This window comes from Benincasa hispida, chromosome 6, assembly GCF_009727055.1.
Source record: "Benincasa hispida cultivar B227 chromosome 6, ASM972705v1, whole genome shotgun sequence".
Lineage (NCBI taxonomy): Eukaryota > Viridiplantae > Streptophyta > Magnoliopsida > Cucurbitales > Cucurbitaceae > Benincasa > Benincasa hispida.
Window position 1 is genome coordinate 47119590 of NC_052354.1, and position 15221 is coordinate 47134810.

At 36.0% G+C, this 15221-nt stretch overlaps 2 protein-coding genes across 2 annotated transcripts; one reads left to right on the top strand and one right to left on the bottom strand.

The window, feature by feature from the left end:
* Window positions 1-376: 376 nt before the first annotated feature.
* On the bottom strand, window positions 377-6065 carry LOC120079399 (enhanced ethylene response protein 5-like). Its single transcript, XM_039033564.1, has 13 exons — window positions 5749-6065; window positions 5514-5650; window positions 5304-5397; window positions 5144-5233; window positions 4367-4432; window positions 3820-3909; window positions 3633-3689; window positions 3357-3418; window positions 1390-1477; window positions 1150-1226; window positions 995-1069; window positions 803-908; window positions 377-721 (listed from the first exon to the last, which is right to left on the bottom strand). The coding sequence occupies exons 1-13, from the start codon at window positions 5914-5916 to the stop codon at window positions 590-592; spliced, it is 1242 nt and encodes a 413-aa protein (XP_038889492.1). The 5' UTR covers window positions 5917-6065; the 3' UTR covers window positions 377-589.
* A 1811-nt stretch (window positions 6066-7876) lies between these two features.
* On the top strand, window positions 7877-10057 carry LOC120080174 (ectonucleotide pyrophosphatase/phosphodiesterase family member 1-like). Its single transcript, XM_039034748.1, has one exon. The coding sequence runs from the start codon at window positions 8153-8155 to the stop codon at window positions 9578-9580; it is 1428 nt and encodes a 475-aa protein (XP_038890676.1). The 5' UTR covers window positions 7877-8152; the 3' UTR covers window positions 9581-10057.
* Window positions 10058-15221: the final 5164 nt, after the last annotated feature.

Genomic DNA, 15221 nt, shown 5'->3' on the forward strand with positions numbered 1-15221 from the left:
ATTTGATAGTAACTTTGTTTCTAAGAACTATGCTTGATTTCTAAATAAAATAAAATTTATCGACTAAGTCTGTATAATTGTGAATGACATAAATAATATCACAAAACCAAATTTGGTTATCAGTTGAAGTTGCTAAAAAAATGTAAGAAGCTTCAGTAAATGAAAAATGGAAGACGATGACGAGTCCGACCAAAAAAGAAGGGAGAAAATTTGTCAAAAAAAAAAAAAAATGGAAGCCCGCTTTTGAAAGAAAAATGGCTGACGGTTTTGGAGGGTCAGAAAAAAGAAAAACAAACAAACAAACACGGATTTGAGGAGTCATTTTTTGAAATACACTACAAGAATATGTTAGGCTTACAAGAACGAATAAGTGAGGTTTTTTGGAGTAGAGAATAGATGATTTGGGCAGGAATTCGGTTATGCAATTCTCACACCATTTTTTGAAATACAAAATGCTGTGATCTTGATACAAGTCTGTTGTCCAAAATATGTTCTACTACTTTCTCTTGGATTAAGTAAGTGAAATATAAATGAGAAATGATACACTTACAACTGCCTGGTCATAAAACAACCTTTTTCTTAAATTGTTTCATGAGCCAACGGGCTTTCCATTCAGTCGAGGAAAAGGATCTTGTTTGCTTACCACTGCAACTTTACTCTTGTGAGCGAAGTACCCCTTCACAAGACTCTTATTTATGAGTATGGCCATGATGCACTCTACCTGCAAATTTAAGGGAACTATGAGATGACACGAATAGGTTGGTGACTCCATCAACAACATGAGTGATTTTGCAACGAATACCTCGTCGATGTCCATGTCTACTTCCAACCACTGTAAAGCTCTTACAATTACTTCTAATTTGATCTGGTGAGCTTTGTTTGGATCCTTTTGCCTTTGTATAAAGTAGCTGGAGAGAGTAGAGAATTCAGAATAATGAACATATAGTCAGGTGGAGCTTATAAGCCAACAAAGTACAAGAACGGGTGAGCTTACATTTTCTTCACCAATCTTTGGTAAACTTGAAGTTCCAACTTCTCTAAGACAAGATACACCCCTGATCTTAAGAACCTGATATAACAAAGGAAACAAGTTTGAGTTTACGTCCTTGTCCTAAATACACAGAAGAAAATATGAAACAACAGCTTTACCGATCTTCATGCTCTTGAAGAGCATGTCGCAGAAGCCTAGGATCACCTCTTTTAAGAGCTTGCACAACATTTTCATACTGTGAAGTAAGGACATTATTATTTCTCTTTTAGACCGTGCAAAAACCAAGCATGCAAAAAATTACAAAACGATTGCTTACACATCATTATGTTCTAGAAAAACTTTACAAGTAGCTTAAATAATTTATAGACCGAGTAAACATTTGTAGAAACTTGCAATACCTCAGAAAGGTTATACTTCTCGAGAAGCGACTTAGTAGGTAAGATCCCCATAGAAAGCTTCACAGGTATTAGATACTTTAATATCATTCTGTTCCACAATTAGTGCCACTTATGTAAGACTCCCTTCAATTTCACAAGCTAAATAGGACTATTCAAGAAATGACTACATAATAGATAACCAAATGCATCAAAAGAACTGGGCATATTAAAATCTAAAATGACGATATAACGGGCCATATAGATAAGAATATTTCAATGGGCACAGAATATTAAAATTTAAACCTGCATCTTCTCGTAGGCTATAGTATAGAGTTCTAACAAGCAAGAATACGGTACTTTGTAAGTATGTATAAATTGACTAAGAAAAGAATCCCATTGAAGGATGAAATTATAATAGTTATAATAGTGAAAAAGAGGTAGAAGTCAAAGAAGAGTACAAAAGATCCATCCAATGGATGTAAACAAAAATAGAAATAATCGTATTGTAGTTGAAAGGAAAGCAGGTTTACACCAAATTCTTGAATATATGGAGCCAAAGTATGTTCCTATTATAGTCATGAAAGCAGTGGTTTCTGACTATGTTCCTATTATAGTCATGAAAGCAGTGGTTTCTGACCAAGTTCCAACCAAAGTGGAAAAGAGGTACTTCCAGAAATTTGCGGCAAAGTAATAGTTGATGAAGATGTGGCTTTTTGATTCCAATCTTTGCATGGCAGAGACCAATCCACGGATCAGAACCATGGCGGGATGTTTAAGTTCAAACCAGAGTTCCAAAAAAAAAAAAAAACTTGACTTTCTTTGGATCATGAAGCAAAGCGCTAACAAGGGAACCTTTGCTGTAAACATTATTGACATTTGACAAGAGGTCAAACTGAGAAGTAATCATTTGGTCCGAATAGAAAGGTTAGGTAGAAGGCAAGTGGGAAACGGAAGTCCACCCCCATATCTCGATCTCCCCCAAAAAATCTTTCAAAGTCCAGGTCCCAATTGGCTGTTGTGTAGTTCCAAGAAACATTAACAGATGGAAATAGAATGGTCCGATTGGCTAAGAGGTGAAGCCCCAGGTAGGCAGTAGCAAGTGGGGAGGGCTTTTAGAGGAAGGAAGAGAATCAAAGAGAGAGAAGTATCATATTCCATATTTAACTGCCACGTTTTCCCTCCAAAAGGCCTTCTTCTCTATAGACAAACTCCATCCCCGTTTTGTGAGAAGAGGTTTCTTCGTCATTTTGGTGTATCCCCATTTTGATGGAAGATTGTTAAAAGTATCAACCATCGAATTGAGCCCAAAGGGTGTATCAGCGGTGCTTACCATTTAGAGCAAACCCAAACTAAGAGTTACGCTACCAGAGGCTACGAGAACCATGTAAGAAGTTTCATAGTTAAGGCCCAAAATCTCAACCCTTGGTTGTTCTGAACTTTTAACTTTAGGGTGGGTGCTTCTCAAAAGATTGAAATTCTTGAATGAAAAGATCAACAGTCGTTTGCCTTTCATGGAGGAAAAGACTGAAGAGAAAGGTGTTATTAGCAAACCAAAGATAATGACCTGGCGGCTGGCAGTAGGACTCCCAAATTAAAACCACTAATTAAATCCTGGGACAAGGAGAATAACATACTGATAATTTGCCACAAGAGTGAAAAGGAAAGGGGAGAGAAGGTCATCTTGCATAAGTGATAAGCCCCCTTACAAAAATATTAATTTTAAAACCACTAATAATTTTTGTCATCTTACAAAACGATCCATGAACTGTTAATTTTAGAAATTCTTAAATGCACCCTCTCATAAATCATAGGTTATAGCATAAACTTGTAATAATAATAGAGTATCATGTTTGTTAAAATCTCAAGGAAAAGATTTATCTATTTCAAACATTCAGTAATATACAAAAGAGAAAAACATCAATCAATCATCCATCCACAATTGTCTGCGCAAAAGCAAATTATATGCAGCAAGCACACCTGAGTCAAACCTTATATTAGCTTCTCTTTCAGGGTTGCAATGCATCAAGGCGTATGATAACTTTTGATCAGCCTGCCATGTCACAGAAGTGATAAAGTAAAATGAGGTTGAAAAGGAAGGGAAAATTAAAGGCTTCACGTATTATTCACAAGTCACATGATAAGGAGACATGACAAGCTTGAAAGATTGGTACCAATCTGAGTGAAAAAATCATGTGGATGCACCAGTATTAACTGAGGAATTTAAATTCCTAAGCCCTAAATGCTTTGACCATAGAATTACTTACAGCAGGGAAATTCTCGTTGAAAACTTCCAGACGGCCTGTATAATACATGTAGGTCACCTAAATAACACAGTTACTTTTGTCAGAACTTTTCAATATAAACCATGATGGTCATATCATCCTGGTGAAATATAAAAAAGGATGATGACAATCCAGCAGGAAAACATCAGCAACCAAAACCAATTCTGACCCTGTCTCTTTTAGGGAACTCCTCAAAGTCAAATATTCGAGCTGTTTCAATGCTCCTTATCACACTACGGCACAGGTGCACAGTACCAAGCTGCAATCACATTAGTTACTTCATCACTATGTAACCAGAGATGTATAGACTTAATTTTTTAAATTATTTATAATTAATTAATTACTTTAAAAAAACACAAAAATAAAAACAAAAACAAACAAACTAGAAGCACATAGAGTAAGCTACGCATCAAACATAGATTTATTTGTAAAAATTTGCTATAAGTTTTGTGTTCCAACTAAACGGAGTCATTCTCCAACTATGTTTTTCCAAATTCCATCACATCACCATTCTGGCAGATATTATTGTCACAGAGATATGTGGATGGTGTGAATATGAAACAGGAAATGTTAAGTAAATTTTTTTTTAGAGAAGGAATGTTGAGTAAGTTTTTAACAGCCATCTTTTCTAACCAAGGTGCAAAAGAAATGTCAAATTGAATCTGAATATTACAGTTTCTACTTTTGAAATTCAAATGAAAAAACACATTTGTTACCTTAAAGTATATCTTGAACAACTGACATGTTACATACAATGCTCCAACACGTTTAGGGCCTTTTCCCTAAAACACAAAAAACAAAATTTTATGTAAGCAAGATGAATATGCAAATCCAAAGCAATGAGTATCAGTCGATAAGTCTAATGAAATCTATGTAATCTGATGTTAACTAGCTATAAGCCTCATCGTTGTCAACAATAAATTGTTTACTGATTTAAAAACGAGCAAAGAGCATATAATTCTCCAGTTAACTTGCTGAAAGATGTTGTTATAACTTCAGTCTGTGATAGTTAGGAAATCCAGCAAACGGAATGAAATATATTTGTGGTCAGTTAATCCTGTCACCAAGTAACTTAACTTAAACACAAATGCTAATTCAATTTAAACTTCAAGGTTTTATGTTTGTATGAATTTAACCATTCTCAATACAGTCTCTCACATGTCGTCCAAATAGGAAAAAAAAATTGGTAATTGTTACAAGAATTTAACTCTGATCATTCTTCTTAAATAGATCTAAGAGTTCAAGCTTTTACATTAGGATAAAATCGAGACGTTCTCGTTGAAGATGGGATCTAATGTTGGAAAGCTGATGAAACTTCCCAATTCATCGTCTCAAGGTACAATGGGGGCTATGCATTCAAACTAATGTATGGAAAAGAAACGTTCTCGTTTACAGAGAAATTCTAGAAGTTAGAATTTGATCATTGCGGAAAATAACATAGAAAGAGTAGATAAACACGTCTGCAAGAAAAAGATTGTTTGAACAAAACATACAGCAAGAACCCCAAACACTTTCATAAGAAATGAGCCAGCTCCCTTTAACTTTTCCGGCGATTTTCCATTTGAAGCCAGCTCTCTGTCAGCCTGCAAACACATAAGCCTAATTAACCACTTAACAAGACATTAAATTTCCAAACAGAGCCTAAGATCATACCCTCTCTGCAATGATCCTAATCTCATAAGCAACTACATACAATGCTTCCAACGCCCAAGCTGAATCCCAAGACCGAAATTCCTGAGTGAAAGCGCTGGAAAGTTCCACCATTACAAGCACGATTACTTGATTTCATACTAAAATTAAAGCATTAATCAGGCACAAATAAAACCCAGGTGTATCCAAATAGATTGGAGGGAAAGAAAATACTTCGCGGATTTTTCAAAAGCTTGATAAGCATCAACCAAATGTCCAAGGCGGTAACACTGCAGCGCACGAAAGAAATTCACCAATATTTCTCCAAACTGAGAATATCTATCCGACTGTCTGATCAACCTATTGGCATCCTGTCAAAACCCAATCCCTAAAATTAAAGTTCGCTTGTGATTAACAACTAGAACAAGGATTACAGGTCTTGGAAGGTTGAGGGGGAGGGAGAGAGTACCTGGAAAACATTGAGAGAATCAGCGAGAGCGAGAAGATTGGCGGAATTGGAGGAGAGGGCGAGAAGGGATTTGAGAGAAGCTCCATCTTGCGACGCAACAGAGTCTGAAAATCGATTCAAGTACTCAGTAATTCTTCTATGTGCCTCTCCCATGCTCAGGTACGCCATTGCCGGTTTCCTCTATGCTGCAAATCTTTGAGTGCTTCTTCTACAGTACAGCACTTTGCCTCTGTTAATTTAGTTCTACGGCGAAACCAAGCGGTGCCGTTTAGTTCCGGGGGCCGAGTTTGACTTCCAGCCCAGCCCACTATAAACTTAGTCACATAAATTAGTTTGATTGCAAATATACCATTCATTTCCGAAATATTAATGCAAAATAATTTACAAATACATTAAAAAAAAAAAAAAAAAACATAGATGTAGTTCTTAGAGTATATCAATGATAAACTATATTGATGATAAAAGTTTTTCAATGATAAAATCTATCGCTAATAGAAGTCTATCAATAATAGAGTTCATCGATTAAATTTTTTTATATTTACAATTATTTAAAAATGTTGTTGTACGTTTAGTTATTAATATTAATCCAAAATGCTATCCATTGGAATTTTTCATAGTTTCATTTCAATTAGCACATCTCGCCATCTATACTTCACAAACGTCAATTTTAATGAAAGTATTGTCTCGTTTGTTGAATTATCCTCATTCTTTTCGATTTCATTATCGGCGTGAATAGATTAGGCTCACTCACATTTGTTTTATTGATGATTTGATAATTTATAGCACTGAAAATTGTGGTTCTTTGGCCTTCGTGTAGAATGTTTTGAGAAGGTTTTAGGCGTTGTCTAGTTTTGTAGCTAATGATGGTAAGAGCTCGTTGTTTTATGTTGACACGTCTCTTGGTGAAGATGGGGTTTATCCGCGTTTATGGGTTTTCCGTAGGCTTCCTCCCTATTAATTATCTAGATCTGCTTTTATTTTGAGGAGGCCTTTGTATGCAAATTGTTTACATTTGCTAAAAAGAGTAACTTCCCGTGTGAAGAGCTAGTCTTCTAAGGCTCTATCTTATACTGGTTAGCTACAACACAACATTTCATTATGAAAAGCTTTTAAGTCTATTGGGTCAATGTGTGTTTGTAGTGCTTCATAGTTGTGAAGCTTTCATGGCTTATCCTGTGACCTTCTCGTTCTACAGAGTTAGTTGAGCTCTCCTTGCATGATCATTTAATATTAGCTGAGGTTAGTCAGGAAGATAGCGTAACTTGATCTTCTTGTCATGCCTGGTATTCCTTATGTCCTATACATCACGATGAGCCTTGGTCTAGCCTTATTTGATTTGGAGGTAATATTCTTATACATTCATTTATTTCCTGGCTTGTTGTTTGTAATCGATTACATATACAAAATCGTATTCGTAGATGGCGTCTTGTTATTCTGAGCATCCTATGTACAAATGGAGTTGAGTCTAGATGTCATTTATTTTATAAAGGTTCTCTTAGCAAGGTTGTTTGGGGACATATTCTTTGTGGGGAAGATGTTCACATAAAATTTCTCATTGGGATACAGAGCTAAATTAGATTTGTCACTTTATTGCATGTAATCGACAAAGGCATAAGGTATAAAGAGTCGCTTGGTGTTTTGTTATTTATCATATTTGACGCAAGCATAATGGACGTATCCATGGTGCTATATTAAGGTCTTTCAGGTGATTAATCTGATTATTCTATCTAAGGTTCTTATTTGTCATTTAAGTGGCTTGGGACTTCTCTTGTGGGGATCTCTCCATCTTTGGGACCTTTTCCCTTAAGTCTGTTTGCTTGATTTCGTTCTTTTTTATTGTCAATATTTATTTGTATCTTAACTTCAAGTCGTGAGGTGACTCTCTCTTTTATATCAGCTTTGGTGGCAAAAATGTTGGGTTAAATTCTTGAGAGAAAACAAATGGTTGAGATGAAATGAAAGAGAGAAGTGAAGTGAAGGAAGTGATTCATCTAATTTTGAGGACAAAATGAGTATTTCACCTCTCGAAACGGTAAAGAAAAAATAATAATAAAGTCACTTTGATGGAAATTTGTGTGTTTTGAGTTATTTTGGAGAAATTTCCACTCAATTTAGCCCATAACGTTTCACCCAAAGTCTTCATTCCACCGTTCAACTCAACACATTAACTCCGAAGAACTCCCGCAGGCTCTCATAATCTGCTGGCGACGCGACAATAACGTTTCACCCAAACTCTTCAATCCACCGTTCGATTTCCCACACCTAACCATCTAATCCATACGATCCTTCAATTTCACTTCTGGAATTCTTTTCCTCTTCAAATCTGAACCATCTTCCCAAATTCTGCTTCCTCCTCTGCCAGAGCTGGAAGAAGACGACTGGCTAGGATCCGTCTTTTTCCGTCATGGGTCCTGAACCGGCAAAGCCAACTCCGACGGCAGATCAGGAAGAAGACTCATCTAATCCCTCCACCGCTCTGCTCTCTTTCGACACCGATGCATATTCTTCAAACCCAACTCATAAAACCAGCATTCTCTTCATTTCTCTCACTCTCATTACTTGTATCGCGCTCTCCGCCGCTTTCGCCTTCGCCTTCCTCTTCTTCTCCGCCACTTCCGGCATCAATTCCACTGCCCGTGCTCTCTCAAAGCTGAAACGTCCCGTGGTTCTATTGATCTCCTCCGATGGGTTTCGATTTGGGTATCAATTCAAAACCGCAACCCCTAACATTGACCGTCTGATCGCGAATGGGACCGAAGCCGAGAGGGGTTTGATTCCTGTTTTTCCGACTTTAACATTTCCCAATCATTACTCCATCGTCACTGGCCTTTATCCAGCTCATCACGGCATAATCAACAACTATTTTCTCGATCCGGTGACTGGAGATGCCTTCACCATGGCTAATCACGACCCTAAGTGGTGGCTTGGCGAGCCGCTGTGGGAGACGGTGACCAATCAAGGGCTCAGAGCGGCAACGGTCTTTTGGGTCGGCGCTGAGGTAAACAAAGGTTCATGGTCTTGCCCTGTTGATTTATGTCATCATTATAATGAATCGGTTCCATTTGAGGAAAGAGTAGATATGATTTTGCACTATTTCGACTTGCCTAGTGAGGAGATTCCTGTGTTTATGACTCTGTATTTTGAGGACCCGGATCATCAGGGTCACAAGGTTGGGCCTGATGATCCACAAATCACTGATGCTGTAGCTAGAATTGATTTAATGCTTGGGAAACTCATTTCTGGCTTGGAAAAAAGAGGGGTTTATGAGGATGTTAATATAATCTTAGTGGGTGATCATGGAATGGTTGGGACTTGTGATAAGAAGTTGATTTTTCTCGAAGATTTAGCTCCATGGATTGTGATTCCAGAGAGTTGGGTTCAATCAAGAACTCCTCTACTGGCAATTCGTCCACCTCCTGATCTTTCACCTTCTAAGGTTGTTTCGAAAATGAATGAGGCTTTGCAATCTGGGAATGTTAAGAATGGGAAGCGTTTGAAAATATATGTCAAGGAAGAGCTTCCATCTCGGCTTCATTACAGCGCAAGCGATCGAATTCCACCTGTGATTGGGTTGCTTGATGAAGGATTCAAGGTGGAGATGAAAAATAGTAAGAGGGAGGAGTGTGGAGGAGCTCATGGATATGATAATGCAATCTTCTCCATGAGAACCATCTTCATTGGCCATGGTCCACAGTTTGCAAGGGGGAGAAAAGTCCCATCTTTTGAAAATGTTCAGATATATAACTTGGTTACTTCAATTCTCAACATTAAACCTGCACCTAACAATGGTTCTGCATCATTTCCTCAATCAATTCTCTTGCCTTCTTCATAGAATCCTAATACATTCTCTTCATATTTACGAGCTGCCTGTCGCAAGCAGAGTACCACGACGATTAGGTGTACAATATTGTTTCTTTTACTTGGACAACGCTGTGGGGAATGTTCAAGAATTCGACCATGATGTACATTGCGGAAAAACAATGCTTATTTTTGTCTTGGATGGATGGCTTGCGATCATTTCTTATCGTGAGTGTGAATCCATCAGTTAGCAGCGGTTTATAACACTAGTTTATACAGTTCTGTATGGTAATTCTGTGAGATTCCATTGTGGTTCGGCAGAATGACAGAGCTTGTAATTTTTTAACTTTTAGCTCATGTTCTTATGTTGTTGTTCTTCATCTGCAGAGGTATCATATTCAAAGACTCTGATAAGTTGATAGATATCTAAAACAAATTCCTATATCAGTTTCCTGTTTCTAGTTTGGTAGTTTGTTGTCTTGTCCTCTTGAATTCCATCTTTTATTTCTTTTTTCTCTCTTTCACTTCTGATCAGAATGGTTCTTTGAGCTTGCTTTTGATGAAGACAATAGTATATCTCCTTGGGCTTTATGCAAAAGAAAATCTGATTATTTGGTGATTTATCCATGGAGAGGTAATTAATTGGTCTAAGTAGTTAAATGTACTTTTTCACATTACACAAATATCTCTCAACTTTACTACTTGTTTACAAAATTATCGTATTCTTTTTACATGTTGCAATAATATACTTACCATTCGTAAAAGCTAGTATATTGAATGGATTGGAATTTGGATCAGATATATGGTGGTGACAGTGTGAAAATTCTTACTGTTTTATTCTTCTGAGCTCCAAAATGTAATGCAAGAATTTGTTCCAATAAGATCCAGAGTATTGGTTTCTTCTGATTGTCACTCATGCTTTTGGAGGTATTTCATTGAATCTAGCAAGAAGATAATCCTACCTTCTTCATTTTCTACATTCTCTTTCTCACTCACACCCAACTGGAAAAAAAAAAAATCAGTGTTTCTATCATGAAAACCGTTACCTTACAAATTTGAAAATACGTCCGTTTAAGGACCAACAATATATATATATATTAAAAAGTAAAAACAAGTATGGTGGTAGTTGAAATTACACCCTCAAACTTTCAATCGTAAAAGTTGGGGCTTCAAGTTGTACATGCGTTAAAATTAGATCATCAAACTTAAAATAGCTATAGAAATTGGACAACAAATGATAAAAATTGAACCCTCAAATTTACAACAATTGTAGAAATTAGATCTCCAGATGATAAAAATAAATTTTTGAACTTATACAATTGTTACAATTTTTTTCATTAAGTTTGATGGTCAAATTTAAAACTTGTATAAGCTTGAGTGCTCACCTTTTACTATTGAAAGTTTGAGGGTTTTTGTTGGGGTTGATGTCCTACACGGGTTTCATAGTTTGTGAATTATTTGTACAAAAGTTATTTATTTAATAAAATGAAGTGTTGCTTTAATTGACATAGGTTATTGTTAACGTATGTGTTCGAAGCCTTTTTGGTGTCGTTTAATTCTCGAAAAGGACTACTAATCAAAAGAAAATCTATAAAACTGAAGTACTCCTATCACTACAAATATGTAGCAATAGTGGTAAGTACGGGTCGATCTACAAGAAGCGCAATTTGTTTGTTAAGCTATTTTCTAACTAGAGCGTTAAATGGGGGTTTTGGTGTGAATGAGATAAATGCATGAAATTGAAATAAAAGTAATCTAGGATAGGAGCCTATCAATTTCTAGAGCAAGAAAGAGTATCCTATGCAATTTCTATCATGAAAATCAATAATAAACAAATATTCCATTTTATGCATGCACGACTACTAAATCGATTCAACTTAACTAATCTCAACAAAGGCCGACAATTAATTAAATCAAAATCAAAATCAATCAAGTATCCTAATTATTAATTAAGATTGGAAAGACCATACCCTAATTAAACTATATGCTCTTAGTTCTACTGGGTTCTTAGTGATCATATAGAATTAAAAATTATTTGCATTAAGAATAAGGATTCAATCATATCAATTAAATATCAGGAAAAGCCATATTCAATTAACCAATATATTCTTCAAATCTAGATTAAACATGCATTACCAAGATTTAAGACCAACCTATAAATCTAAGCATTCACATCTAATCTTTTACTATTAGGGTAAATTCAAGCATAGACGAACACAAAGAAACAAACGAGCTCGAAATTAACTAGCAGAGACATGAAATTATGATAGGGTCATCAGTCCAACACACAAATACAAATCTAATTACATTAAAATTCAAAGAAAACATAGAATTGAAGAACATTATATTTAATCACAGAAATCCCAAGGAATTAAATGTAGGGTTCTTGCTCAAGGAAATTAGATAGAAGTTACCTCTTGATTCATAGACAAACTAGAGATAAACATTTGATCCATTGATTACAATCCAAAATAAAAAGAAAAACTAACTTAAAGATACTAAAATCTGAAGGAAAAAGAAGAAGAATAAAGATCAACCTTAGCCTCCATCAATCCAGCCTCCAAATTCAGCATAAAAATAACCTAAAATTGAAGGGAAGTATTATAAAAAAGTAGCAGTGTCACAACGCTCTAATGCGGTTGGCTTTGAGCGTCAGGCATAGAGGGGCAACGTTGGGCTGACGCTCACTTGCGTGCGCTAGGGCATCTCCGTCTTAACATTTGTAGCGTTGCAACATTACCCAACACCTTAACATTCTGCCTTCAAGTGTCATGCGAGTGTTAGTGCTAGGCAAATCATGAGCGTTGTGATGCTGAGGTAGGGAAATTTTGGTTTTTTCAACTCTTTTGAAGCCTAGATACTCAAATTAACTCCAATTTGCTCCAAATCAACCCCGTTCAGCTTCAAATCGCCAATTCTACCTCTTGATTGCTCAATACCTACAAAATAATGCAAATAAACACATAAAATCCAATAACAAACCCGAATCAATTTAGGAATACTAATTCTTTTTTAGAGTTATTAGTATGACTTGGTCAATGAAGATCAAACTCGTGGATGGGGTCTACGATTTTCATATTTTTATTTTAAAAAAACCATTAAATTTGAACTAAAGAATTGACTAGATGGTTGATATGGCAAACCCTATCTTCTTCATATCTCCCCTCCATCCTCTCTCTTTCACTTTCTCCTTAAAATGCCAACCTTTGTAATATGCTACTACCTCAAACCCTAACAGAAACATTAATAGCCAAATGAAAACCTTAATAAACAAATATAACCCAAGTGAGTTGTTTGGCATTTTTGCCTCGTCCCTAGTCTTAAGCTTGACCCGACGGCATCTTGACACCAATGATGAAGTCAACATCGGAAGGACTTTCAACTTCGACTATTGACCAGGTCACTACAAGAAGGTAATTGTAACCAATTTCATAGTTCAGGAGTGGCTTTTGCAATTTTCCCTTCATTTTTGTCTTTTGTCCCATGAAATTACTTCACAAGACAAACTTACAACATTATGAAAAAATAAATATGACTCATGAAGATGAATAAATTTTTTCATGAAGTAACTTCACGAGACAAACTTACAACATTATGAAAAAATAAATACATCTCGTGAAGATGAATAGAATGTCCCGTGAAGTAACTTCATGAGATAAACTTATAACTTCACGAAACGAACTTGTGAAGTTACTTTTCAACATATCGATGACATATGGCTAAGAAATCGTGGACCCCATCCACGATTATGTCTTAAATCATAGATCGAGTATACGATTTATTTGCTGACTCGATACTCGTGAACCTCCTCCACGATTTCACAACTCTATATTTGTCAATACTTTCAAATCAACCTTATTTTTGTCAATAAATATTAAAATAACATTATTTTAAAAAAAAATTCTAAATTTATTTATAATATAATTTTATTTATTTAAATTAAGGAATAACTCCCTTGGAAATTATTTCATAGTGTTAGTGGAGGAGTTGTTTTGAATCATTCATCCCTCCTCTATTTCACATATAGTAGGAAGTCTTTCACAAAATAGATAGAAGGTTTTTTTAGCTTTGAAATTCATGCTTTCCCAAAAGAATTCTCTCAAAAGAAACACATATTTCCTCTCCAAAAATAAGAAACCCATAACTCCTTCTATTTCTTACCTAGAAAATAGCAAGGAGGAATTTTGTGGTGGTGTCCAAGAGAAGATTTATTCCAGTACTGTGTTGATTTATTCCAATACTGTGTTTGTAGAGTTTCGTGGAGGGAGTGCTCGTGACCATAAAGAGGATTATGTGAAGAAGAATTTCATCAAGGTGAAGGATCTCATATCTAAGAGTTACATGAGCGCGTTCAGATCGCTCCGATCTCACAGTGTCCGAAATACAACAATATACATTCAAAACATACAGTTATACAAACAAATCTTAATTAACGGCATGCTACGAATAAGATAAACAACAAGGGAGAGAGTTTCATACCAGTTGAAGACAGTCTTCACATTTCAGAACTTCAACATAGTGGAAAACCTCCACGCGATCTACCAATGCCCATCGGAAACGTCGACTGCAGCAGCACGAACAACGCGAACTCACGACCGCAACGGGGACGACACCACCACTAAAGAGCCCCTGGCTATTCTCGGAGTGAAAACCTAAAGGGTGGGCTTTGGTGAATTTGGTAGAGGAAGGAGGAAAGCACAAATCGTGTAGGTGATAAGCAAGTGGAAGGGGAAAAGCTACTATCGCATAGCAGAAATACTTATCGTTTAGGAGGAGCTACACAATCGTGTAGAATTTACTGAACGATCGTTTAGGAAAAGGTACACGATCGTTTAGTAAAACCGGCACACTATATGTTCGTTTAGAAAAGCTATCCGATCGTGTAGGAAATAGCATGCGATCGTTTAGCGTGCGAAGGACGATCGTTTAGCCAGAGAAGAGCTATCGTATAGTCTCTCAATTTTCTTAAGTAATCGTTTAGATGTTTCACCAGCGCGCTCTCACTTTTTCTTGGGCAATTGAACGACGGGGCGAATGAACTCTTCATTCAAAATACAATTTCATTTTTATTTCATTGGTTACAATAACCGACTCATTCCCACTAGCCCATGTCCAAACATGAAAATTGGTTTAATTATCATATAATTAACCAATTAATTAATTAATTAATATAATCATATTATATTTATATCCTATAGTTTGATATCACATATCTACTATAGTATTTTTTCTTCTACTTGATATAAATCATATTTATATCTAATTTCCTCTAAAATAATGTATCTTATACATTTAGCCAATTATATCATATATAATTAACCAGTCCAATTATATCATATATAATTAGCCAGTCCAATTATATCATATATAATCGAACTTCCTCTTGTCAATTTGAACATTTCAAATTAACCCAAACACTGGTTCTCAAATTTATCCAAGCTACTCAGGGGACTTAATGGACCTGTGGCTCGAAGCTCCAACGGTCCGTGGATAGCTGACTAAACTCTTTAGCCACGAGATCCACCATCCGTTAACTGTCAAACATTCCATTAAAGACCAACAGCTGAACTCTTCTTACCACATATATATTTAGCCATGAGTACGATGACCTTTCACAGATGTTCGTAAGTATAGTTGGGTCAAATTACCGTTATGCCCTGTAGTTACATCTCACT

What these genes read in the sequence shown, in the direction of transcription:
- LOC120079399 (XM_039033564.1), bottom strand. Translation starts at nt 5,916, where the DNA reads ATGGCGTACCTGAGCATGGGAGAGGCACATAGAAGAATTACTGAGTAC. An exon ending in TGTTCAAGATATACTTTAAG is followed by an intron (nt 3,910 to 4,366) that starts GTAACAAATGTG and finishes ATGTGATTGCAG; the next exon opens with CTTGGTACTGTGCACCTGTG. An exon ending in CAAAGATTGGTGAAGAAAAT is followed by an intron (nt 909 to 994) that starts GTAAGCTCACCC and finishes TACTCTCTCCAG; the next exon opens with CTACTTTATACAAAGGCAAA.
- LOC120080174 (XM_039034748.1), top strand. Translation starts at nt 8,153, where the DNA reads ATGGGTCCTGAACCGGCAAAGCCAACTCCGACGGCAGATCAGGAAGAA.